Source organism: Carassius carassius, chromosome 15 (assembly GCF_963082965.1).
Source record: "Carassius carassius chromosome 15, fCarCar2.1, whole genome shotgun sequence".
Classification (NCBI taxonomy): domain Eukaryota; kingdom Metazoa; phylum Chordata; class Actinopteri; order Cypriniformes; family Cyprinidae; genus Carassius; species Carassius carassius.
In genome coordinates, this window is record NC_081769.1 from 14,152,562 (window position 1) to 14,177,370 (window position 24,809).

Genomic DNA, 24,809 nt, shown 5'->3' on the forward strand with positions numbered 1-24,809 from the left:
CCTTTTTAGTGCTGCCAGGGACATGTGTCTTCCTGTATAAGACACCTTCATAGACTACTAGGTCTGCCCATTGATGGACAAGCTCCACAACAGCAGGGGACTCAGTGGACCTCTCTAGGGCTGTAGGAGGACTGCCCCTCTTCCAATATACAAGGAAGGCCTTCAAAACAGGGTCCTCAGCCTGCAAAAGTTGGAGATTTGCCCTGGTTCTTGTAGGGCATGCATCTATGGCCTGTATTTCAACAGAAGGGGACACGACCACACTCTTAATTTCAGCTAGCACAGAGATCCCCAAGGCAATCTCATCCATAGAGACTGGGACTGGTGGTGCCGCCAAGCGGGATAGTGCATCCGCATTCTTGTTACATGCGCCAGGACGGTACTCTATAACGAAATCAAAAAGAGCTAGTTGCGCAGGCCAATGTTGCTCTACGGCTCCTAACTTAGCTGTTCGTAAGTAACAGAGCGGGTTATTATCCGTCAGAACAGTAAATTTAGTACCGAGAAGATAATCCCGGAACTTGTCTGTTACTGCCTACTTAAGTGCCAATAATTCAAGTTTCATGGCTGAGTAGTTGTACATGTTTCACTCAGTTGGTCGCAAGCCCCTGCTTGCATAAGCGACTGGACGCCGAGGTCCTCCGTCCTGCTCTTGAGATAAGACGGCGCCAAGCCCCAGCCCACTAGCATCTACCTTGAGGACGAATGGTTTACTAAAATCGGCGTAACCCAAAACTGGTGTGCTTATCAGTTTGTCCCTCAAAGTATTAAATGCTTGATCACAGCCCCAATCCCAATGGTTCCACAAAGTGGCATTACGGCCCATCCTATTTCTGTTAGGATGTGGCTGGAGCTTTGCCACCAATTTATGTAGAGGAGCCGCATACCTCGCAAACCCCTGCACAAAACGCCGTTAATACGACGCAAACCCAAGGAACGATCGCAATTCTGCGACTGTAGATGGAGTGCTCCAATCCCTAACTACTCTGATCTTATCAGGGTCCGTAGAGACCCCAGAGGCCGAAACAACGTGGCCCAAGAACTTTACTTCAGGCTGAAAAAATTTACACTTCTTTAGTTTGAGCTTAAGACCATGCTCACGTAGACGACTAAATACAGACTCCAAACGTTCCAGATGTTGTTTGAATGTAGATGAGAAAACAACCACATCATCTAAGTACAGGAGAAGGGAATGGAAACGCTGGTCCCCAAATATTCTTTCCATCAGCCGCTGAAAAGTCCCAGGTGCATTGCACAACCCATATGGCATCCTCTGGAACTCAAACAAGCCAAATGGCGTGCAAAAAGCGGTTTTAGCCCAATCCTTTTCAGCAACTGACACCTGATTATAACCACTCGCAAGGTCAAGAGTGGAGAAAAGAGACGCACCTGTGAGGGCATCCAAGGATTCCTCAAATTTCGGCAAGCAATATGCCTTTTCCTTGCCGAGAATTGAGGAATCCTTGGATGCCCTCACAGGTGCGTCTCTTTTCTCCACTCTTGACCTTGCGAGTGGAAAAGAGACTCACCTGTGAGGGCATCCAAGGATTCCTCAATTCTCGGCAAGGATAAGGCATCTTTCCCAGTCTTTGCGTTTAGTTGTCTATAGTCGACACAAAGACGAATAGAGCCATCTTTTTTCTCCACAACCACGATAGGTAAGGAATTAGGACTACAGCTCGGTTTTACTACTCCCTGATCTAACAGCTCCTGGATATGAGTCTTCACTACATCATACTGGGATGGTGGAAGTCGTCTATAGCGCTGCCGCACCGGAATATCGTCCAACAAAGGAATATCGTGCTCGATCAAGTCGGTACAGCCTAAAAGTGCCTCACTACAGCTAAAAGTATCACTATACTTCTGAAGTAAAGACTTTGCTTCCCATTGCTCGGACTCAGTTAGATTAGGCCAGGAAAGGTCCGCAAACCCCAGCGAGGGAGTTGTAGCAGCCTCCATTGACCGAATGAGCGCGACAGGACCTTGGGTGCCATTTTCTTCCTGGAAGCAGATGGATTTGCTAGCAGAATGTGCAGTGATCAAGTACATTTCCCCCAACAGGGTAAGTGGTTTTATCCACCGATCTACCTGGCCCACATTAACAACTGGCTCTTGTACTGTACCATTTCCAATGGGGAGCAATGAGATTGGAACAATTAAGTCTGGTGGCAACTGCCATCCTGTCCCTGCTGGTTCTAAAAGTACAGAAGGAATCAATGGGCCAAGCCCCTGCCTACAGGTGGCTGACACAAACTTTAAAGATCCAGCTGGAACACAGATGGAGTGCCCAGGGGCAGTCAAAACCTTGCCTAGAACACCAGACGTAGAAAAGTCCTCGAAGAATTGACACGCTAATAAGGCATGTTCCCAAATGGCTGGGACTGTTAACCCGGAAGTAAACAAACTTACACCGTCTTGAAAAAACTCTTGCAGGCAGCAACGTAGAACATTCATCCCAATCAATCCTGGGACAGAGTCCTTATTTGTCTTAAATCTGGAGCCAGGTGGATCTTGAACCACTAAGACGCCTATGGAAGGAAGAACTTTTCCTAAGACTTCTACATCCAATTCTAAGTAACCTCGATATGGGATATCTAGGCCATTGGCCGCTTTTAACTGTATCCAACCACAGGAATGTAACTGGTAACACCCCAAGACTCGAAAATGGTCATTAAAGAAGGACTCCGTAATGGTAGATACCATAGAACCGGTATCTATAAGACAAGTAACAGTTACACCGCCCATCTGAACATCTGCCACTGGACACTCGCCCACCAATGCAGAAGGACCAGACAAAAGAGATATGAATGAATCTGAGCCCATCAAACCCCCTTCCAGTGCTTGGCTCCATGCTGGAAGAGTCATCCCTCCCATTCCCAACGGGCAGCCTGGATTCAAACCCCACACGCTGTGTCTGCCGTGAGCCAACCAGGCAATCCCTAGCCATGTGGCCTACTTGCTCACAACGCAGACAAATAGGTCTGCCATCCACATCAAAACGAAACCGCCTCTGATGATTGGTCTGCCTATTTGGTAGATTTGATGGCCCTGAACCAGAGGACAGATGTTTAAGAATAGTATCTAATTGGGCCTGCTGCCTACGCAAACAATCTTTGAGCTCAGTCAATTCATTTCTTGGTTGTGCTACAACGACCTGGGCTTTTGCCTGCCGCGCTCCTACCACCCTTGAACTAGCGTCACACGAAAAAGCTCTTGCACGGACAAGACGAGGCCCTTCACCATCATCAGCCCAACAAAATGCCTCACGACGCAAGTCCAAAAAGGAGGAATCAGGATTAAGGCGGATGTATTGCTTTAATTCTCTACGCAGCATTTTGTCTCTAAAGTTTTCTGCAAATTGATCACGGAGAACACAATCAGGTTTAGCAATTGCGGTTGTATTTTTACGTTGTGCGACTTACATAAGTGACATTAACAAGTGTGAAAATTCACGCAACGTTTCTTCCTCCCGTTGACGACATTGGAAAATTTTTGTTGAGCGTCAATATAAGACTGGCTACAGCCAAAGGTCTCAGTCAGTACAGAGAAAAACTCTAAACTACCAGAGAACCTGGGATATTTACGTTCTCTAGGAACATACACATACCTTAATCCAGAAGACCCTGGCTCCTGAGAATTAAGCTCTTGGTGATTTGACTGTGGCTGACTCTGCTCTCCCAGTTCAACAGCCCCGGCAGATGCTACATTTCCCTGACGTAGCCTTTCATTGTCAACCTGTAACTGTTTAATCTGTTCCATTAGCTGCCCAACCCGTTCCTCCAGCTCCTGATACATTTCAACTGGAACAAAGCCAAAAGGGAATTTTTTATTTTATTATATATATATTTTTTTTAATATATACACAAACCACTGGTCACTTGCAGAACCACAGTCCAGGCCCTGTCCTCAACCACTGCTTTTCCTGTACTCTACCTGCACCCAATACATACACACACAAAAAAAAAACAAAAAAAAGAAACCCAACAGATTACACCAGCCTCAATCAATCCTGACGACTATGCCAAATGTAACCCCTAGGGGGCGTCGATGGATAAATCAACCAACAATCTGAATTTTAGATGTTCACAAGCAGGCTATCCCAATAAAGGGAAATAAAACAAGAGAGAGAGGGACTGGAGTAATATAAAAATATAAACAATTTACTTTATTTTCCTCAAATTAGACACACTTGAAAAATAACAAACATTAGGCCTCTGGTCAACAAATTCAGGGACGGGTACAACAAAGTGCAAAATCAAGATGTTTAAATGAATAACAAATTCAGCAAAAAAAAAAAAAACTCAAATCAACAAACACAGAGTAAATAAGGCATAGAAAAACAAAAATAATAATTTACACTCAGCAACCCAGTGACCACACAACAAAATTGTTATCCCCCCCCGCCAGAATATTGCACCAGCCCAATGGCCAAAGAAGAAAACATGAAACATACAACACGCACAGGGGAAGGCTAATGGGCAACACAGTGGGCCTCCCTCCCACACACACACACACACACACACACACATGACTGAATACTAAAAACAGGGCACAGGAAAAAGTGGTCAAGATGGCATATGACGGTCCCCCGTTTATGAACACAGACCGCAGCGTCGAGCCACGAGCTTGTTTACTGTAATACTATCGCAATCGCTTTATTCCATCTGGTTTTTACTCGTACATTCCCAGGCCAACATTCTCAGCACGACAAACAGCACTCGGCAAACTTGTAGTAGTCATACTCTAAACCAGTGATTTTCATTGAAACACGCAAACGCAATCCGTAGCCGGTAGGGGCTCGTGAAGATGGCACTGAATAACCGCACAAACACCAGGTCAAGATCGACTTGTAAAACCAACCAAGAGTCCAAGGAAACAAGATCTGTAGCAAAACACCAACTAAAGAAACCGCCAGCTAGCTGGATTTAAATGTGCAGCGCCAAGCGCCCACCACCTGATTCAATCAATGTGCAATTCCCGCTGCCTACATCCTATCCACCTGATTCAATCAAGGTGCAATTCCCGCTGCCTACATCCTACCTGCTACATATGCTAAGCTAAGCCAAAAGTGCTACCTGACCCAGAGATCGGCTAAATGGATTCAAAAATGGTAAAACACAACTGTTTAACTCTAGGGGAGTTGGAAAACGAGCCTATTTTCAAAAATAGTGGAGTGTTCCTTTAATATTTTACGTTTACCTGTATATCATGTGACCATTAACATAATGTGAATTTAATGTGAATAATTTGAATTTGTACACATGTTTAAATAACTCACTGAATGATAATTCAAATAAAAATAGTGTTGAAGTGTTGAAATACTTCTTAAATGTTAAATAATTTTTGTAAATCCAGTGGTCAAGTGCTGTGTAGCCACCTGACTGGTGACTGGTCTTTGTGTGAATGTACACAAAACTAGAAGACTTTCTGAATGTATATAAACAGCAGGCTTTTTTAGAAAGGAATTAGGCAGAAACAATAAATTAAGAATAATGTATTGCTTTTGTGCGAATAATATTTAATCATGTAATCTATAAAAGTAGTCTAACTACAGGTATTTCAATTTTTGTATTTTAATTTTTGGTACTTAATTTTTTGGTATTTTTGGTAACTTAAAATTATTTGAAAGACATACTCTCTGAAAATAAGTCTTAATATTTTATAGATTTTTTTCATCTTGATTCATCTCATATAAATTACTTTTACTGTAAAACTAGATAAAAAAATACTGATTCTTTCTTGCCTAAATAATGCACTAAAGATGGCATTTATTAATGGTGATGTAGCTATAGGTAACCTCATTACAAGGTATCCCAGAATTTCCCAAATTTCCCGATCTCACGCTTAATCAGTAAAAATAAATAACCCTCCAGAATCAGATGGTGTGTGCCAAAGGGTGTACTTTGGGAATTCACCTCTACCATTTACAGACAATTAATGAGTCATTAATAAATTTGCTAAGCCTCGTCTCCCTCTGACCACATCCTTCAGTGCACTTCTCTGTGTCTGTGTTCTCCATTATAGGCGGGGTTGGCAGACCTCAGCTGCTACAGCGTCAGCGTGACCCGGCACTAGAGAATTCCCTTCATCTTCTCCATCTAAAACACTCACCACACACACTCTACCTGGTAGAGCCATCTGTTTTGATTGGTCAAAAGCTGCACTTTACAGTAATGTATCCAGTTTAGCTCCACAGAGTGTGATAGCCAAGGGCAACAGTTATTTTTGAACTTCAGTCAGTAGAACTTTCTGTGCTCAAAATCAACTCAGCGGCACCTCTGAAATGAACCACACGATGACATTTAAATTTCCATGGATCCTCTGCCAGAGTGATGAGCCGGCAAACGATACAGAGGACTACTTCCTGTCTCCACTAGCTTCCTCCAAATACTCACTCATATTGTGACTGCTGTGTGGTTTAATGCTCAGTAATGGAGAGAACATCCCACTGGTGCAGGTTACCAGTTCTCAGTGGCTCTGGGAGGGGAGAAGAACAGAGATGATTTACACAGCTCATCCCTCAGACACCGCCAGCAGTGAGTCACAAAATCTTTGCTCGTATGAGTCAGTGGAACAAGGTCGCCGCTCATCCAGACGAGCGAATGTGGAAAGCGACCAGGAAGAGAAACAAACAACGGAGCAAGTTGTCCTCCGATAACTATCCATAAAACATTTTCCATCTGAACAGGGCGTGTTTATGTTTATCTAAGATAAAATGGGGGAAGCTTTTAAAGGTTAGAGAGATGCAGGCAATGGAGTGCGATAGTTGGAAAATCCCATTCGTTTTCTCTGTAGAGAAATAGCTTTTTAATGATAATGTTCAAACCTTTCAAGAAAGTAATTCCATGAAAGATGGCATGAAAGCGAAGATATATCCTAGAAGCCATGAGTCAGTGTGATTGCATTATATAACATCAAACAATATAATGTATGTCTAATTTAATATGTATTATAAAAATGACAAACTTTTATTATATGAAATTTTATTTAACTGCTATTATATATTATATGTCATATACTGTATTCAAATTATATATATATATATATATAACTAGATATATTACACTGTATTTTACTTTCTTTTTTATTCTACTTTATTGTCCCTTATTATATTAAATCATAATCCATCAAAATGTTATCCTGTACCACTGATTAGACTCATTCAGATGCAATGCATCAATCAAAGTTTTTTAAGTTCTAAAACTTTTTTTGTGTGTGTATGAAATGAAGAAGAGTAATGGAAAAAATACTTTCAATGACCCAGGCCACTAAAAATATGGGTGATCACTATTGTGCTCAGTATTTTGCCTCGTTATGATTAGCAAAATGAAACCCTTTATGTGTAAAAGAGCATTAAACATAAAAGCTACAATATAGACGTTATATGGATATGCTTATGCCTATGGATGATCAAAGAATCCAAGAAAAGGCAAGCCTTCCATTTGTTTTCTTATGTGTAATTATTGTACTGTCTTCCTTTTTATTCACATCATTAGTCAAAAAAATATTAAAGTATATTCGAAGAGTACAGGGGGAGTTGGCCAGGGACCATATTTCTTTTACATGGGTTATAAATCAGGAAACGAATAAATTGTGTGTTAAACGACTTCTTACCCTCAGCATATATCATGGGAATGAAACCAAATGAAGCCCTATATACCCAGAGGACAAAGGAATGCTTCTGTTCATGACCATGATTTGTGAATGGTTCATGGGCTGTGAGCTTCAGAGACACAGAGTGGAAGAAGAGAGTAAAGGGGCAGCAGGGCTCGAGTTACAGTGGCTGCGAACAGCGCCCCCTAGGAGACATTTCACCTGTCTGGAGTATGAGGCTCGGTTTTAAAACAAGGAGGAATTTATGGATTGACAAGTCCAGAAGTGTATCGCTTCTTATGCCTTAATGTAATGCATGATGTGGTTCTTCTCATAAATAAGCATATCTGTAAGTTTGCCTCTGAGAAACATTCTTTTGTAGTATTAGAATGCAGGTCTTATGTGCAGATTAAAAAAAATGTATTTATGCTTATCTAGCATGAGTTCATCATATAAAACTGAAGCAGAAACGATATTAAAAGTCAATTTCTTGAGGGAAAGGGGTCAAAACAAAGGGTAAAGCACACAAGTTCGATTATAAGCAGCGTTCCCAGCAGTTTTAACAGTATGTGACATGACTGACGCACAGATGCCATTGTATTGCAGATGTACACTTAACATACAGATAACGGAACCTTATGTTTTGTTTTAACATCTTTTAGATAACTGACGTTAGCTAACGATGAAAATTTGAGTTGCACGTCGGACGCGAAAAACAACAAATTTACTTTACTTTTAAACAACAATTCAGCAGAAATTTTAAAAGTTCTTTAAAAGCCGAAATTCCTTTAACGACTCGACTGCCATTAAAGTCATTATATCATTCGAAAAACACCTGTTAATACCTGTATGATTGCTTTCTGCTGCTGTGAGGCATTCATAGCTCCACGCAGTTGCTGACACGTTTTACCGGCAGATGTCGCTGTTGTATTGTAAATTCCGAATAGCAGCCAGCAGAGCCTTTCACCGTAATGTTTGTCCTTGGTTATTAAGTAACAGCTTGGGGTTTTCCTACTGTGACTGCAATATTTTTTTGCTTTTTGGCATTTAGTAGTCAATCAGTACCAGATCCTTGACTAGCGATTTTCTTAGGCGCTTTGAACACAGCCTGGTTATTAGAACAGGAGATCTGGATTGGTGGTTTATGGCAGCTTTATGGTAGTGAGGTGCCTCTGTTGTGTGTGGCATGCTTCACTGGAACTTCCTGACAGGCCAGAAAAAACAGTCAGTGTAATCATTTCCTCTCTCTAGCTCTCGCTCGCACACACACACACACACACACACACACACACACACACACACACACACACACACACACTCACAGACAGACAGTTACACATACAGATAAAAATTAGGCCTTTGCTGTTCCTCTCTATAAAGCATACTGTATCATATTTGATATGCACATTTCTAAGGCCTCTAAATAATCAACATGCTGAAAAAGTATAATTTATTGTATACGGTAATAAAGGTCTCATTGATTTACATTGCAAGATTTCAGAATTTCACCTTTTTCATATTTTGGACATATAAGTATCAGCAGCTGCACCACATGCACTTTTTTACTCAGTTTGAACCTTTGAATAAAACTGAGGTGTCTTTCCTCCATACAACCCTAGTGTATTAAATATTATACTGTAAACAAAACATCAGATTTTGTGAAAAATCTTTCTTCTAAACATTGAATAAACTGTACCAAAAAAAAAAAAACAATTCTGACTATTATTTTATATGTTAGCCCCTACAGGGTTAACACATACTGATCATATTGACCTTTTAACCTTTTTAGGGTTTAACATATATTAGATTCTTCATATTGCAAACTGACGCCATCACAACTGACTCTTCAGTCTCTGACAGCTGAAATGTTGTAATTGATCAGCAAACATTATCGCACAAAACAAATCCTTTAGAATGGCCATATTCCAGGATTTATTTGTTTTATAGAACTTTAAACATGAACAACTTTGACATGAAACAGAATACCTGCTATCTTAAAAGAGACAAATTATCACGACGTAACTCAAACGAAGCAATCCAACCAAATATACGCTTTTACATTTTTAATAACAGTCACATAGATCTCACGGATAGTTCATCCACACGTCGCCTTCACCTTCTCGCCCATCTCCATAGAATGATGCAGCGACAGATCCCTTTCCAGAAACAGTCTTTTCTGTTCACAGCTGGCGAGTCTGCAGGTGAGCCAGGTGGAGAGGGTGCAGCCCAAGATGCCCAGGCTGGCCAGGCAGAGGAAGGCCAGGTGCATATAGTACAGACTGCTCGTCCGTTTCACCACTGCACGCACAAACTGGACATTGAGAATTCCCCCAATAAGTCCACAGATGCAACAAGCTGAAAACAGGATCATCTGTGATGAGAGGCAGGATAAAACGGCTATGAGATACCAGTAATTATCCAGCATTACTAACTATATAAAACAGGTGCTTATTGCACGTTAGTATCACAAGAGTGATAAAGCAGGGATTACAGACAATGTTTACAAGTCGATGTCAGTGACTTACAATGTCTGTTATCTCTGTGAATGTGTGTTAGATTAGATAAGAAATATTTATGTTGTTGCGCCTTGCGTCTCTATACTCTTACAGTCACTCCAGTTTGTTTCTTCGCACACAGTATCCCAGATAGTCCACAGACAAGAAACTGAAAAATAGAGATGTGTTACTAACTCTAAATCAAATTATAGAACAATTTCAAATGACACGCTCTGGATATCATATTTTAGCTGCATATTGCAAAGGTAAAAATCGCCCTCATCAATCCTTGTTTAATAAGAATAATTGCTGTCAAAATGTATTTTAACTTAGATTTTATTATACTTGAATAAGTATAATAATGTTAAATAAACTATCAGTTTAAAAAACACTGAAAAGTTGTTAAATGTAATACTTTAAAATCATACAAATAATATAATATAATATAATATAATATAATATAATATAATATAATATAATATAATATAATATAATATAATATAATATAATATAATATAATATAATATAATATAATATATGTTCTTTAAGACTTATGTGAGGTTATGTGAATGATTATAATTGAATGGCTGATTAACAATTGAATAAATAAATTCAAAATAATATTTGACAGAAAAATATAATATTCATCCATCCATTCTCCAAACCTGTATAATATAATATAATATAATATAATATAATATAATATAATATAATATAATATAATATAATATAATATAATATAATATAATATAATATAATATGTTCTTTAAGACTTATGTGAGGTTATGTGAATGATTATAATTGAATGGCTGATTAACAATTGAATAAATAAATAAAAAATAATATTTGACAGAAAAATATAATATTCATCTATCCATTCTCCAAACCTGTATAATATAATATAATATAATATAATATAATATAATATAATATAATATAATATAATATAATATAATATAATATAATATAACATAACATAACATAACATAACATAACATAATATAATATAATATACAAATGTGCAAGTAAAAGGTTTACTGTTTTATTTAAGATACATTTTTGGTTAAAATTGCTTTAATTGATAAGATGAGTAAAAATAAGCAGATTTATTAATAAGGTAAGAATTCACCATTTTATATATATATGATTTTTATTATACATTTTTGCTGATAAATATATTAATATAGTATATTAATCTCATGCAGAAGATACATTAAGGTCTCTTACTTACACACACGCCGCTCCATATGGGTGTGGAGAAGGAGGTTTGGCTTTTCTGTAGCCTGCGGGGTTGTGTGATCCCCAGCACACCCAAAGAGATGCAGGACACCCCGAGTCCCATATGAAAGACAGAGAGGACCAGCAAACTCCAAACAAGCGCTCGCTTGGTGCACATGCTCCTCCAGGCATCATTCCTCACACTGTGAGAAAGAGTCAAAGGCAGAAAATCTCTCTCTCACCTCGCCAGCCAGCTATGCAGATCTTCTGTTACACATTCCTGCTTTAAAAAAAAATGAAGTGTTTCGCGGTAGTTTAAACTGTAATTTAAGTTTTGCAAGAATTATAACACGTTACCTAAAATAAGCTCAATTGAAATCAATTTTTTTGTCCAGCTCTTGACATTAGTTTGCATATAAATGTATGTTTCTCTGATTATAAGCAGTTGGACAGTTTGTGATATGGTTATATAGGTCACATGACTACCTGACCTTTAACACACAAACCATAAACATATGCAGCCTTCTAATGGTCTACTTCCCTTAATGAGGGATAGTTCAGTCAAAAAAAGAATATTCTGTTATCATTTACGCAGCTTCATGTCATTTCAAACCTTAATGACTTTCTTCTGTGCAAAACACAAAATATATTTTGAAGAATGTTTCACATGCAATGCAAGTCAGTGGGGTCCAAATAAAGGGTGGTTTTTTGGGGTGGTGGTGGTGGGGGGGGGTTGAATTAAAGAGATATTCCACCAAAAAATGTACAACATTTCTTCATCCTCATGTCATTTCTGTCACATTATGGATCCCAAGATGAGGACGGTAGACAAAGAAGGTTAAAAGTAATGGCTTGGTTATTAAATAAAGTAAACACAGGTGAACCACAGAAGAATATTAATGAAATAGTGTACACCTCAACAGCAGACGTAGAAGGAAGGAACCAAAGAGCTTATATACACAAGATAACAAACACAATAAAAACAGGTTTGATGTAATTAATGAACAACTATGGCAACAAACTAGAGGCAGGAAAATGAGAACAAAGAAAAACGAACTAGATAACAAGCAGGTAAAACAGGAACTGAAAAATAAAAAATGAGATTGACACTAATTTCAAACCTGTCTGCATTTCTTTCTTCAGTGAAACACAAAAGAAGATATTTTGAAGAATGTTGGTAAGCTTTCATTAAATTTTGGCTCCCACCGATATCCAAGTCAAAACTAGTAACCAACATTCTTCAAAATATCTTCTTTTGTTCCACAGAAGAAAGAAAGTCATGCAGGTTTGGAACAACGTGTGTAAACGATGAGAGTAAATGATGACAGAATTTTCATTTTTGGCTGGACTATCACTTTAAGTGTTTAATCTTTAAACATTATTGGCAACATATCCAACGGAGGTGACATCCTCTCTGTTTCTTTCTGACAAATTTAATATAAATGTAGTTTAACAAATGCATTATGACAGTCATGACTCTGACATAGCTCAGTGGGGGGAAAGGGATCTATTTTTATCGTTCATCATTACATAAACTCCAGAAACATGGCCTACTATCCGCACTGATGTGCTCAGATCCCCCTCAGTGAGTGTGACACTGCTCGGCCACCCTCTGCATGTGATCTGGTGAAAGGGTCCTACGACAAAGGCAGTCACATCTCATTAATCGCAGTTTGATGTGCCTCAGTGCTTGTGAAAACAGGGGCTGTGATACTGCCGAGTATGAGCGCTCTGTGCTGATTTACCTCCAGGCTCTTCTCACACACTCTCTGAGATATACAGCACAGGATGAGATCTCTCCACCTGAAACCTTCATTAAAAAGTGTTTAATTGCCCCACTGTATTTTTAAGACCAAACAAGCACACTAAAAAGGTAACTGGTTATTTTATTAAAGTAATTCTACACTGTAACACATGGTAACTTACATATGTATACTGATTTAACCAGTCAAAATGTTTTTTTTTTATAAATTAATGTATGGAGGTTCATTCAGTAATAAAAAATAGACTTGAATAAATCAAGTTCATGCTAGCATTTTTGTGTAATATAAAACAAGTGCTGTCCATGTACTCTTAATCAGTATTTTTAATACCGAATGTCACTATATTTCATCCTTATGCTTCTTAAAGGGATAGTTCACTCAAAAAATTAAAATTTTGTTATCATTTACTCACTCTCATGTCATTCCAAACCCATATGAGTTTCTTTTCTATGTTGAACATAAAAGTAGATATTTTGAAGAATGCTGGGTAATCAAACAGTTGATGGTCCCCATTGACTTCCATTATATTTCTTTCCCTAACATGGAAGTCATTGGAGAACAACAACTATTTGGTTTTTTAAAAATTCTTCAAAATACCTTCTTTTGTGTTTAATATAAGAAAGAAATGTGCAGGTTTGGAGAGACACGAGGGTGAGTAAATGATGACAAGATTTTCACTCTTGGGTGAACTATTCCTTTAAATGGCTTCTTGTTTGGGCTGCATACATTCTAAGCCTTGTTTTTAAAAGGCTTAGATTTTACTTTACTGTGACCTGCTAGCTGAATTTAGAAAAGAAACTGCAATACGCTGGAGGTCACTGTGTTGAAGCGGTGCAGTGTGAAGCCTGCTGTTTTCCCTGTTTGTGCCTCTAAACTGTGAAGCCAGAATGTTTTCCGGTCATTACCCTTGTTTTTCTCATTAAAGTGTGGTGTCACAGGAACAGTGGAGCCCTGCAAGTTGTGAACTGGATGGACAGGGAGCACATACTGCCCGCACAATACTCATGAAGCGTGTAGAGTAAACTCTGATTTCAGTCAAATATTTATTCTTTGTTTCACTGTTATATAAAGATAAAATAAAGAAAACTCTTTGAATGAGAAGGTGTGTCCAAACTTTTGGTCTGTACTTATATATATATATATATATATTTTTTTTTTTAATATATATATATTTTTTTTTAAATCAGTACTGGGTCACCAAAAAAGTGTGCCTTTAATCTGGTACTCTTGTGGATATAGTAAATAGATGTTAATAATTTTTCCTCACTGCATGCACATTAATGAGCTTCATCGTTCACAAGGGATAGAAGACATTTTCAATTTTTGTTTTCTACAGGACTGTAGGTATATTTTATTTTCTTAGGTGAAACTGCAGACGATTTGGTGCGTGATTGAACTGTCTGTCTGAATGAATCAAACTGAATCACGCAAAAAATGTCAGCCCCTTTTGCAAATTTATTTGACTAATAAGATAAAAAAGTAACTCTTTGCAAATCTATGTTTGCTAGTTACTTTACAATTCTAAACAGCTGAGAGAAAACAAATAGTAGCTGAAATAGTATCAGAAAAAAAATAATATTTAACTGGGGCTTATTTACTGTACCAGTAAAAAAGATCTAGAGAAACTCCTGGTTTTGGCTTGTTTTAATAGTTGTTTTGTCTTGCTTTGAATAATTTTAAGTCATCTTGAGGCCCCTTTGGGAACCACTGATTTACTGTGATCAAGCTTTATCTCTTATCTCCTACGGAATGATACAAAATAAAGATGGACATGTCTCTTTTTGACAGAAAAGTAGGTTAACTTTTCTACCATGTGATCTCAGAGTATCATTGTGACTCAGAACATTAACAATTAGCCTCACTACAAAAATGCAGAGTTGTTGTTGTTATGAGTACTTTACATTGCATAATAGAGTTGTTTTTGGGTGGCAAGTATAATAGAAAGTTTTCAATCATAATGGAATAGTCATTTTCTTTTTATTCTCAGGGAGAACGGTTTTTCATTGTAATGACCTTAGTTCTTAAAGCTGAATTGGCTTTGCTCTATTTCGCAATGGATGCCAGAGGTGAGCTCCTTGCAGAATAGAAAAAAACAGTCCATGAGAATTTCTTAGCTTCTTTGTGAGGTAAAACGTCCATTTCTTCACATACCAGACGCTATGATGTAACACCATACAGTATGAAAACAATGACTAAGGCTTTCCTACCAAAAACACAAAGAGCAGTTAATGATATTTGAAAAGGAATAGAATCTTTCTAGTATTTTTTTTACCTTTTTTCCCTTTCTTTCACTTTGAAAAACGATCTTATTATCCCAAATTTGATGGGATAATTAACTGGGCCTCATGCTCTTTTAGTAGATCTGCTGAATTTCATATATGTACAACTAAACCTTAAAGGAAAAAGGTAAATTCAGAACAGTTTTTGGCACAATGTTGGTGTACCTAATGTAGTGTATTATCAGTCATTTACAAATAGGCGCAGCACATGAGAAAAAGCAACACCCATGGATTGTGTCCCTTGGAATCCTTTAAGATTTAAACACTTTAAGTCATGTCCGGGCAAGCTTCTTTATCACATTAAGGATTTAAACATTTTCGAAGCTAAAAAAAGGCATAATAACAGATCTATACAGTTGCCATACTGCAAATAACATTCAGAGTAAACAGTCATTGTCTTCAGAAATAGAATAAGCCTATTGTATATTTAGACAAAATGCAGACTGAATCATTTCGAATGAAACTTATTTATATATACAATAAGTCCTGACCTAAAGAGAAGACATAAACTAGGTGTGATAAATCAAAAGGAGCGATAAAATGTCACATGTCAAAAATATAATTTATTATTGAGTATAAATAATGTATGTAAATGTGAAGCAGAGCTACAGTAAAACTGAGAAATCAATGGTGAAACATTAAATAAATATCATTTACTCACCCTCATATCATTGCAAACCTATATGCATTTCTTTCTTTTGAGGATATTTTGAAGAATGTTGGTAACCAAATAATTTCAGGTCCCATTAACTTCCACAGTATATTTTGTCCATACTATGGATAATGGGCCCCAAGATTGTTTGGAATGAAGTGAAATGAAACAATGACAATTTGCAATTTTGGATGAGCTTTCTCTTTTATACACAGAACCTTTGTCTTTTTTGGGGGGTCAGTGTTACTTTAATTTGATCTTCAGTTTGCAAACTTCACTCTAGATAATCGCATGCTGAGATCGGGACTGGATCAGTTTTATATAAAATAACACACTAATAGCCCTTATGTTGGACCAAAGACCAATCAAGCTCAAGCTCAGATAGTACATCCAAAAATGAAAAATAGGTCATCAAGCAAGCTTCTTTCTAGATTAAGTGGTAAATGGTGACAATGTTCATTTTTGGGTAAATTGTCCCTTTAAGGCAAAAATCTTATGGCATTCTTGAACTTTTCCTGGGCTTTTATACTTACTAGTACTACACAATTATGACTTGGAAAAAGGCCAAATACAGCTTAACTGAACTTTAAAAGGGTGACACTGAACCATAAAACTCTTAGCAGGATAAGGCCTAAGAAAACATGCAAGTAAAATAAGCAACAGACACCACAAGAAAGGGTGAAAGACATTTTGAAGGGAAGGTTAGGAATTTGAAGAGACTATGCTTGTGTGTGACTGAGAGCACCTGAGATCTCCAAGCAACAGTCCGTACTTCAGATAGTCTAGCATGGCTGAAGGCTAATGAGCTTTATGAATATCCTGTATTGTGAATAAGGCTAGGTCACTGGAGAATCCACTGGTGTCCAGATAATGGCATCATTTTTAAATCATTGAAAGGAAGTGACATGTTTGAGGCCGAGTTGCACATCCCTGCTTCTCAGAATGCAATGCAGATATAGTGCCATGTGTGGTTATGATGCTGCATGCTGTGCATTTCTCATTAAATCAAATATGATATTTTAAACAACATTTACGGAAGTAATTTCAAGATTAAAATACATGAAAACATTTTTATTATTAACGTCTTTGCCCTTTTTTATAGAGCTCCTTCATGACAAAAGGTTAAAGTTTAATTATAATAAATCTCAAAATGTATTAACATTAAAAAATACAGTAATACAAAACTTTTAAAGACTCTTCTAACACAGGAAAGGCTTGCAACTATTCAAGGACCCTCACTCTTAAACACTGTAGTTAGTACATTTAAAATGACAACTAGGAATACACTAAATATAAAAATATATCAATACAGTTTTCCAGTATCATACAAAGATATGACGTTAAATGTTAAACCTAGTATATAATGGTACATCCTTGGATAGTGAAAATATCAATATACACTGACACGGATGAATAATGAGTCACATTCCAAGAGGACCTAAATGCATGTAACACTTACACCAGATATTACACATACAGCTTCAAATATTAAAATGTAACTGATTCAGATACTTACTGTTCAAACAAAACTGCTTAAGTGAAACAAAAAAAGGAGGTAACCTTGAGGCAGTTCATCTAGAAGGAAAATGTTTCAGATTCCATCTCTATCAAAATTAATTACCAGTTCTCCTATTTCTCTTTCCAACAACAACAACTCTTAAAAGCCTTAACCTTGCATAAGGGACTTAGTAACAACCAAGAGTCTTTTAAGAACCAGACAACAGTTTTCACAATTCCATAGTCACAGTAAATACAACACATAAAATATACAGACAGGTGTACAGTAAAAAAAAATATTCAGTACTTTTCAGATAACAGGGTAGATGCCTCCTAAAGTCGATATTTATCAAGTCAAAAATATAGCACAGCGATTAGTATGAACTCAGCAGGATCACCTCAATATGACGTGTAGGTGCTCCAGGAGTCATTTCCTAATCTTTGAGGAAGGCTGATGCCCTTAGGACCTCCATGCAGTTGACAGTAATGAGAGCTCCAGTAATCTGTCTCCACTGCTTGGTCACTGGGCTCTTCATTTTATCCAGGGCCAGGTGAAGGTCCTGGATCATATCCCTGTATCCGTCCCCATACTGCTTACTCCAGGTATACAGGAAGTCATATGCAGGCTTCCACATTGTCTATTGGATGAAGTAAAACAATAAATCAAATCTAAAAATATATATTTTAAGATGCAGACATGTGAAATGGAATGACTAGGATTGGGTTAGGCATTATTCGGTCGATCATGTCAATGATGATCCTCAAAGTGAGTAATATGGTAATAAACTAAACAAGGTATTTAATGATTGATTTTACTTGTATATGTTTTTGATTTTAGCTCACCTGAGCACTAACTTCTCCATTTTTCCCTTTGTGTGGTGCCTCATAAGCAGCAACCTGGGCATTGGAGAGCTTCCAGAGTCTCTCGGCAAGTTCCCGCCATCGCACTCCCAGCTCGACTGCGGTGGATAGAATCACTATATCCTGGATGAGATGGGCTACTACACCTTGAGCATCCATCTTTAACAGCCCCTGTGGGGAATACCAATCATTAATAAAACTTGTTTCCCCTCATATTTTTGTTCTACACATAAAATGTATGTCAGAATAAAAGATGCATACTATGATAAGCTCATGCTGGAACTTTTTCTTGATCTTCTCTGCATGACAGTCTTCCTTGAGCTTTTCTAGAACACAAGCCACCTTCTCTGCTTCCGTGTCAGCGTGTCTCCTAGAGATAGCATCAATTGAGTCCTCTGAGTAACCAAGAGCCTCAGCGAAGGTTCTCCAGCACCTGACATGCTCTGTGACCAGGGTCTGAATAGCAGAGTACATGTAGGTGAGTTTTTTAAAAGGGATTGTCATATTGTCCAAGAGGACTGATGTGGTGATATTAATTCCAGTGAAGTCGATGACTTGATCCTTGGTTATGATCTTCAAGTTCTTGCAGTGCACCAAGCCAACTCTTCCTCGAAGAAAGCCAATGTACCATTCCTTAACCTTCATCTGACCTATAGATCTAACGGTTTCTTTAGAAAGCAGAGCAACTGTATCACCTTTGAAGTATTCCAGAAGATAATCCACTCTCGGTTCTCTGAGAATCGATTTCATTGCAATCCCATACCAAAGCAATCTCACAGGTCTGTCCTGAAACTTCTGGGTAAGGATTTGTGGGATTGATTCCTCAGGAATGGGTGCGGAACAATTAACTTCCCTCTGCCGATCTGCTCGCCTATGGTTGTGTTTTTCTGACCTCAGAGGTGTAGCTTCAGGGGAGGTGAAGTTGAAGTCTCCCAAAGTGAGACTGTTTGGATCCTTCACCTCAATGTTGAGTTTGAAGGGACACATTTCACCTCCACTCACCTTGACCAGATCTAACGGTAGATGAAGCACTTTTCCTGCTCTAAGCTGCTCCTGCGTGACCTCTTTATTCAGATCCACTGGTTTCACTTCAAAGTTTGCATCCAAAACCTTAGCAGCAATTTGAAGATCTTTAAGACCATGTGGGTTGAACTGATGCTTTCCCCAAAGCTCCAAGACAACTGGAGGCAGGTTCCTGTCACCCCTCTGGATATCAGAGAATGGAAGCCTGGGTGGAATATTATCATGGTTCGATATGACAAGCACCACTTTAAAGAATGGGTGTATGTGCTTGGGACCGTAGACTGCTATCGTGATATGGCGATCCAAGTAATCCCACACTGACATAGCAGGTTGCTCCAAAACAGTGGCCTCGGCAGCAGTTATGACATACATGCGTGGTTTTAAATCAAAGAGCTTCATCTGTAACATGTCATTGTATATGTAACAGTCTTTCATCTTCTGATAAGGTCCTTCTTTTCTGTGAGAGGCTAGACCCACGAATGAGGTCAGGACGTGGCTTGTAGGGTCACTTTTTACTTGGGCAGCCATTCTCATCTCCAGCGAAATGCCCCCCGATACATTATGGTTACTGAGGCTGACCTCTAAAAGAGGACTCAGAGTTGTGGTGTAGTTGTTGTTTATTCCAGCGGGAGGATCGAGGATTACTTTGAGGCCGATTTCTTGGATCTCACCTCGGGGGACATGTCCATGAGGAATATGTGCAGTGATATCGCAGTCTGGCAACTGCACAGAGCCACCGTTGTGGTCGATCTTGCAGAAGATTTGAATGTCTGTGGCCTGAGTCTGGGCCCATCCAGGACTTTGTTTCATTAGGCTCAGGTCCAAACAGGACCTGGTTAGCTGCCTATGACTCAACCAGGCCATTTTGTAAGCTTCTCTGTCATTCTTCAACCACTCAAAATCAGGATTCAGGAAGGGTTCTTGAGAGTGAAGTCTCTTCATCCTATTATCTTCCTTCTTCTCAAGGCTGTCAAGTATATCAGAGGCACTTCTCCACCTCCCAGATCGGTTTAAATTGCTTTGTCTGGGTGCTAAAAGATGAGCAAAGTTTGTTTCATCGGAGGATGTGCTGAGTGAGTCCTCGTTAATACTGTCAAACCGAGATAAGGGATCCTCTTTCAGCATGGACACTCCAGAGTCGTAATTGCTGGCGTGGACGATTTCATTTAAGAATGGATTTGACCTGCCCAGCTGATTCCAGAAGGGGTTGGTAGTTTGTTTTGGATTTTCAATTTCTTTCGGTAGGACAGGCCACTCAGAGGTTTTTCCAATCTCATAACCATAACCCCCTAAGAGAATAAAAATACTGTATCAAATGTAAACACAAACATGAAACAAAATCCTAATACTATATTTGTTAGGACAATTACAACCCGAATTCCGGAAAAGTTGGGACGTTTTTTAAATTTTAATAAAATGAAAACTAAAGGAATTTCAAATCACATGAGCCAATATTTTATTCAAAATAGAACATAGATAACGTAGCAAATGTTTAAACTGAGAAATTTTACACTTTTATCCACTTAATAAGCTCATTTAAAATTTAATGCCTGCTACAGGTCTCAAAAAAGTTGGCACGGGGGGCAACACATGGCTAAAAAAGCAAGCAGTTTTGAAAAGATTCAGCTTGGAGAACATCTAGTGATTAATTAAGTTAATTGATATCAGGTCTGTAACATGATTAGCTATAAAAGCTTTGTCTTAGAGAAGCAGAGTCTCTCAGAAGTAAAGATGGGCAGAGGCTCTCCAATCTGTGAAAGACTGCGTAAAAAAATTGTGGAAAACTTTAAAAACAATGTTCCTCAACGTCAAATTGCAAAGGCTTTGCAAATATCATCATCTACCGTGCATAACATCATCAAAAGATTCAGAGAAACTGGAGAAATCTCTGTGCGTAAGGGACAAGGCCGGAGACCTTTATTGGATGCCCGTGGTCTTCGGGCTCTCAGACGACACTGCATCACACATCGGCATGATTGTGTCAATGACATTACTAAATGGGCCCAGGAATACTTTCAGAAACCACTGTCGGTAAACACAATCCGCCGTGCCATCAGCAGATGCCAACTAAAGCTCTATCATGCAAAAAGGAAGCCATATGTGAACATGGTCCAGAAGCGCCGACGTGTCCTGTGGGCCAAGGCTCATTTAAAATGGACTATTTCAAAGTGGATTAGTGTTTTATGGTCAGACGAGTCCAAATTTGACATTCTTGTTGGAAATCACGGACGCCGTGTCCTCCGGGCTAAAGAGGAGGGAGACCTTCCAGCATGTTATCAGCGTTCAGTTCAAAAGCCAGCATCTCTGATGGTATGGGGGTGCATAAGTGCATACGGTATGGGCAGCTTGTATGTTTTGGAAGGCTCTGTGAATGCTGAAAGGTATATAAAGGTTTTAGAGCAACATATGCTTCCCTCCAAACAACGTCTATTTCAGGGAAGGCCTTGTTTATTTCAGCAGGACAATGCAAAACCACATACTGCAGCTATAACAACAGCATGGCTTCGTTGTAGAAGAGTCCGGGTGCTAACCTGGCCTGCCTGCAGTCCAGATCTTTCACCTATAGAGAACATTTGGCGCATCATTAAACGAAAAATACGTCAAAGACGACCACGAACTCTTCAGCAGCTGGAAATCTATATAAGGCAAGAATGGGACCAAATTCCAAAAGCAAAACTCCAGCAACTCATAGCCTCAATGCCCAGACGTCTTCAAACTGTTTTGAAAAAAAAAGGAGATGCTACACCATGGTAAACATGCCCGGTCCCAACTATTTTGAGACCTGTAGCAGAAATCAAAATAGAAATGAGCTCATTTTGTGCATAAAATTGTAAACTTTCTCAGTTTAAACATTTGCTATGTTATCTATGTTCTATTGTGAATAAAATATTTGCTCATGTGATTTGAAAGTCTTTTAGTTTTCATTTTATTAAAATTTAAAAAACGTCCCAACTTTTCCGGAATTCGGGTTGTAGATCAGTTTGAAAATTATGTTTGTGGAGCAAATAAGAAAAACGTATTCACATTATCAACAAATACTTACCATGAAGGTTGTTGTTGTTGATGGTCACATTGTCGTCTATATCTATCAGTGTCCCCTCCGATCTACTGCGAAGTAGATTCCCAGCACGACTGTTTGACTTTACTTTTGCGGCTGCCATTTTGAATATCCAAGATGAAATGACAACAGTCTTTTCTCTAATGTCAAAGCTATTGAAAAAGGATGAACAAATTAAAATTTTTAATAGTGTACTAATCTAATTTACATTATTCAAAATAAAAGTTTTTCATTGCACCAGCTTGGGTTCAGTAAGGACCCCTTTCTATCATGATCCTTTTTGCTGTTTCTTAAGTTGCCTGTATGGTCACTAGATTAATTTATTGATGTTTTCTTGTAGGTTCTTCAGGACAGTGCTTATCTGAACCAGCATATACGCTTTTGCAAAGACAAAATCAAGTCAATATCCTCCATGATTTTATACTAGTGTTTTTACTTACTTATATATTAGATACTTATATCATTCTACAAGTCTTATAAATAATCTTTTTTAAACATAATAACATTTAACATTTATCATGTTTTTCACAAATATTCATCTTTAATTTCTTAATAATTTTAGTGATTTATTGTTTATTTAAACAGTAAACATTTACATTACATTTATTCATTTAGCAGACACTTTTATCCAAAGCGACTTACAAACGAGGACAGTGGAAGCAATCAAAAACAACAAAAAGACCAATGATATATAAGTGCTATAACAAGTCTCAGTAAGGGTAAACACAGTACACATAGCATGGGCTTTTAAATAATATAATAAATACAAAGAAAACAGATAGAATAAAAAAAGAAAAGCACAAGCTAGTGTTAGAAGCCTTTATACACACACACACACAGTTGCATAATAAATGAAAAGAAAATAGAATTCAAAAAGATTAGAAAGGTAGTTAGACTTTTTTTAAGAATAGAATTAGAATTGTGAGTGTTAAAGTTAGAGGGTAAAATAAAGATGGAAGAGATGGGTTTTAAGCGGATTCTTGAAGATGGCTAAGGACTAAACAATCACCTATAGACGTTTACAAATAAATAACTCAAACTTTATGGATAAACGGTCTCAATGACTCAATCAGTGAAACTTGTCTTGTTGTTTTGAATCACTTCTTCTGTCATAAGTCTCTGAATCACTGTCCAGTATCCTCTCTGTCCTGTCTCCAGCAATGATTCATTATCTTCAATGCATAAAAACAGGTCTGTCTTGTCTGAATATCAGTGTGTCGTAGACAAAGCTTTGTCTCGGTGGTGAAGGGCTGAGTACTCTATTCAAATCAACACGCGCTAACACGCCCCGCATCAGCCACGTCACAATACACCTGTTTGTTTTCCAATTCATGCAAACGTCATCCCATATTAACGTTCTATTATACTGCGAGTTTCTCTATTAAATAAATACATGCATTAATTTAAGGATTATCCTATTAAAACGCCATAAGGACACACATTCCACGCTGTACTTCAACACACACAATCTTTTTAAATCAAAACACGTGAAAGACTTGATGTAGTCAAATACGCTTTTTTAATATTCATGCTTAGTTTGGTCAAACAGCCTATATAACTTAGCTAAATAAAATATGTTAAACTATTTTATAAACTTAAAACACATACCTTGAACATGGTAGTTTCCCCACTCAGTCCTTGTGCGAACTTTTTAATCGTCGGGGAGTGTCACCAACTGTAGTACACCTTACACTTCTGTGTGCCTGTGTCTGCTTGAATAGTGGAGAAGTGCACACTGGGATACGTAGTACCAAACAGGCACACAATTGTATTTAACGTCATTTCCAGGTTCTCTGTTAAACTCCACCACCCACAAGACTCCTCTTTATTTGTGCAGAGAGCATTGCAACACCTGAAACTCCAGGGAAAAGGTAGTTTCGGTATGCAAATATATATATATATATATATATATATATATATATATATATATATATATATATATATATATATATATAAACCACAGAAATTCAAATTTCTATCACTAAATAACATGTTTCCCCCCCTTTTATTAATAACCGAAATTCAACAAAGCCAAGTCATGAAGAGATTTAAATGTCATTCAATGGGGATTTTCACTATGATTGTGAAGTCCTCCTTTAACGTCACATGTTTATAGTCATAATGTTATGATATAAGCAGAAACACAGGACATGCCTCTATTTAAAATTGCCTTTTTTATTTAGTAGAATTAGATTCATGACAAAATTGACTTAAGACGTAAACGTCAGTAAAGGAGTCCTAAAGAAAACATCAAGGCTCATTAACACGATTAAATGTCAGTGAGCACCCTCTAGTGGTTAACTTTAGTTCAGCTGTGCACAGGTAGCACATGAAAACCATTTCGTAAACATTAGTTGATTTAACAAAGAA

The 24,809-nt window shown here is 38.0% G+C and overlaps 2 protein-coding genes and 1 long non-coding RNA gene across 3 annotated transcripts in view; 1 reads left to right on the plus strand and 2 right to left on the minus strand.

The window, feature by feature from the left end:
* The window catches only part of LOC132157710 (uncharacterized), a 42,528-nt gene extending 35,580 nt beyond the window's left edge, over positions 1 to 6,948 (plus strand). Inside the window, exon 3 of the long non-coding RNA XR_009437596.1 lies at positions 6,025 to 6,948. This is a non-coding gene — a long non-coding RNA (uncharacterized LOC132157710). The remainder of the gene's footprint in view (positions 1 to 6,024) is intronic.
* Positions 6,949 to 9,517: 2,569 nt separating this feature from the next.
* On the minus strand, positions 9,518 to 12,094 carry tmem196b (transmembrane protein 196b). The gene is made up of 3 exons (XM_059567012.1): positions 11,320 to 12,094; positions 10,201 to 10,257; positions 9,518 to 9,964 (listed from the first exon to the last, which is right to left on the minus strand). The coding sequence occupies exons 1-3, from the start codon at positions 11,482 to 11,484 to the stop codon at positions 9,689 to 9,691; spliced, it is 498 nt and encodes a 165-aa protein (XP_059422995.1). The 5' UTR covers positions 11,485 to 12,094; the 3' UTR covers positions 9,518 to 9,688.
* Positions 12,095 to 17,050: 4,956 nt separating this feature from the next.
* macc1 (MET transcriptional regulator MACC1) lies at positions 17,051 to 24,196 on the minus strand. The gene is made up of 5 exons (XM_059567501.1): positions 24,048 to 24,196; positions 22,425 to 22,591; positions 18,620 to 20,670; positions 18,341 to 18,529; positions 17,051 to 18,135 (listed from the first exon to the last, which is right to left on the minus strand). Exons 2-5 carry the CDS (start codon positions 22,540 to 22,542, stop codon positions 17,932 to 17,934), a joined length of 2,562 nt encoding a protein of 853 aa, XP_059423484.1. The 5' UTR covers positions 22,543 to 22,591; positions 24,048 to 24,196; the 3' UTR covers positions 17,051 to 17,931.
* Positions 24,197 to 24,809: the final 613 nt, after the last annotated feature.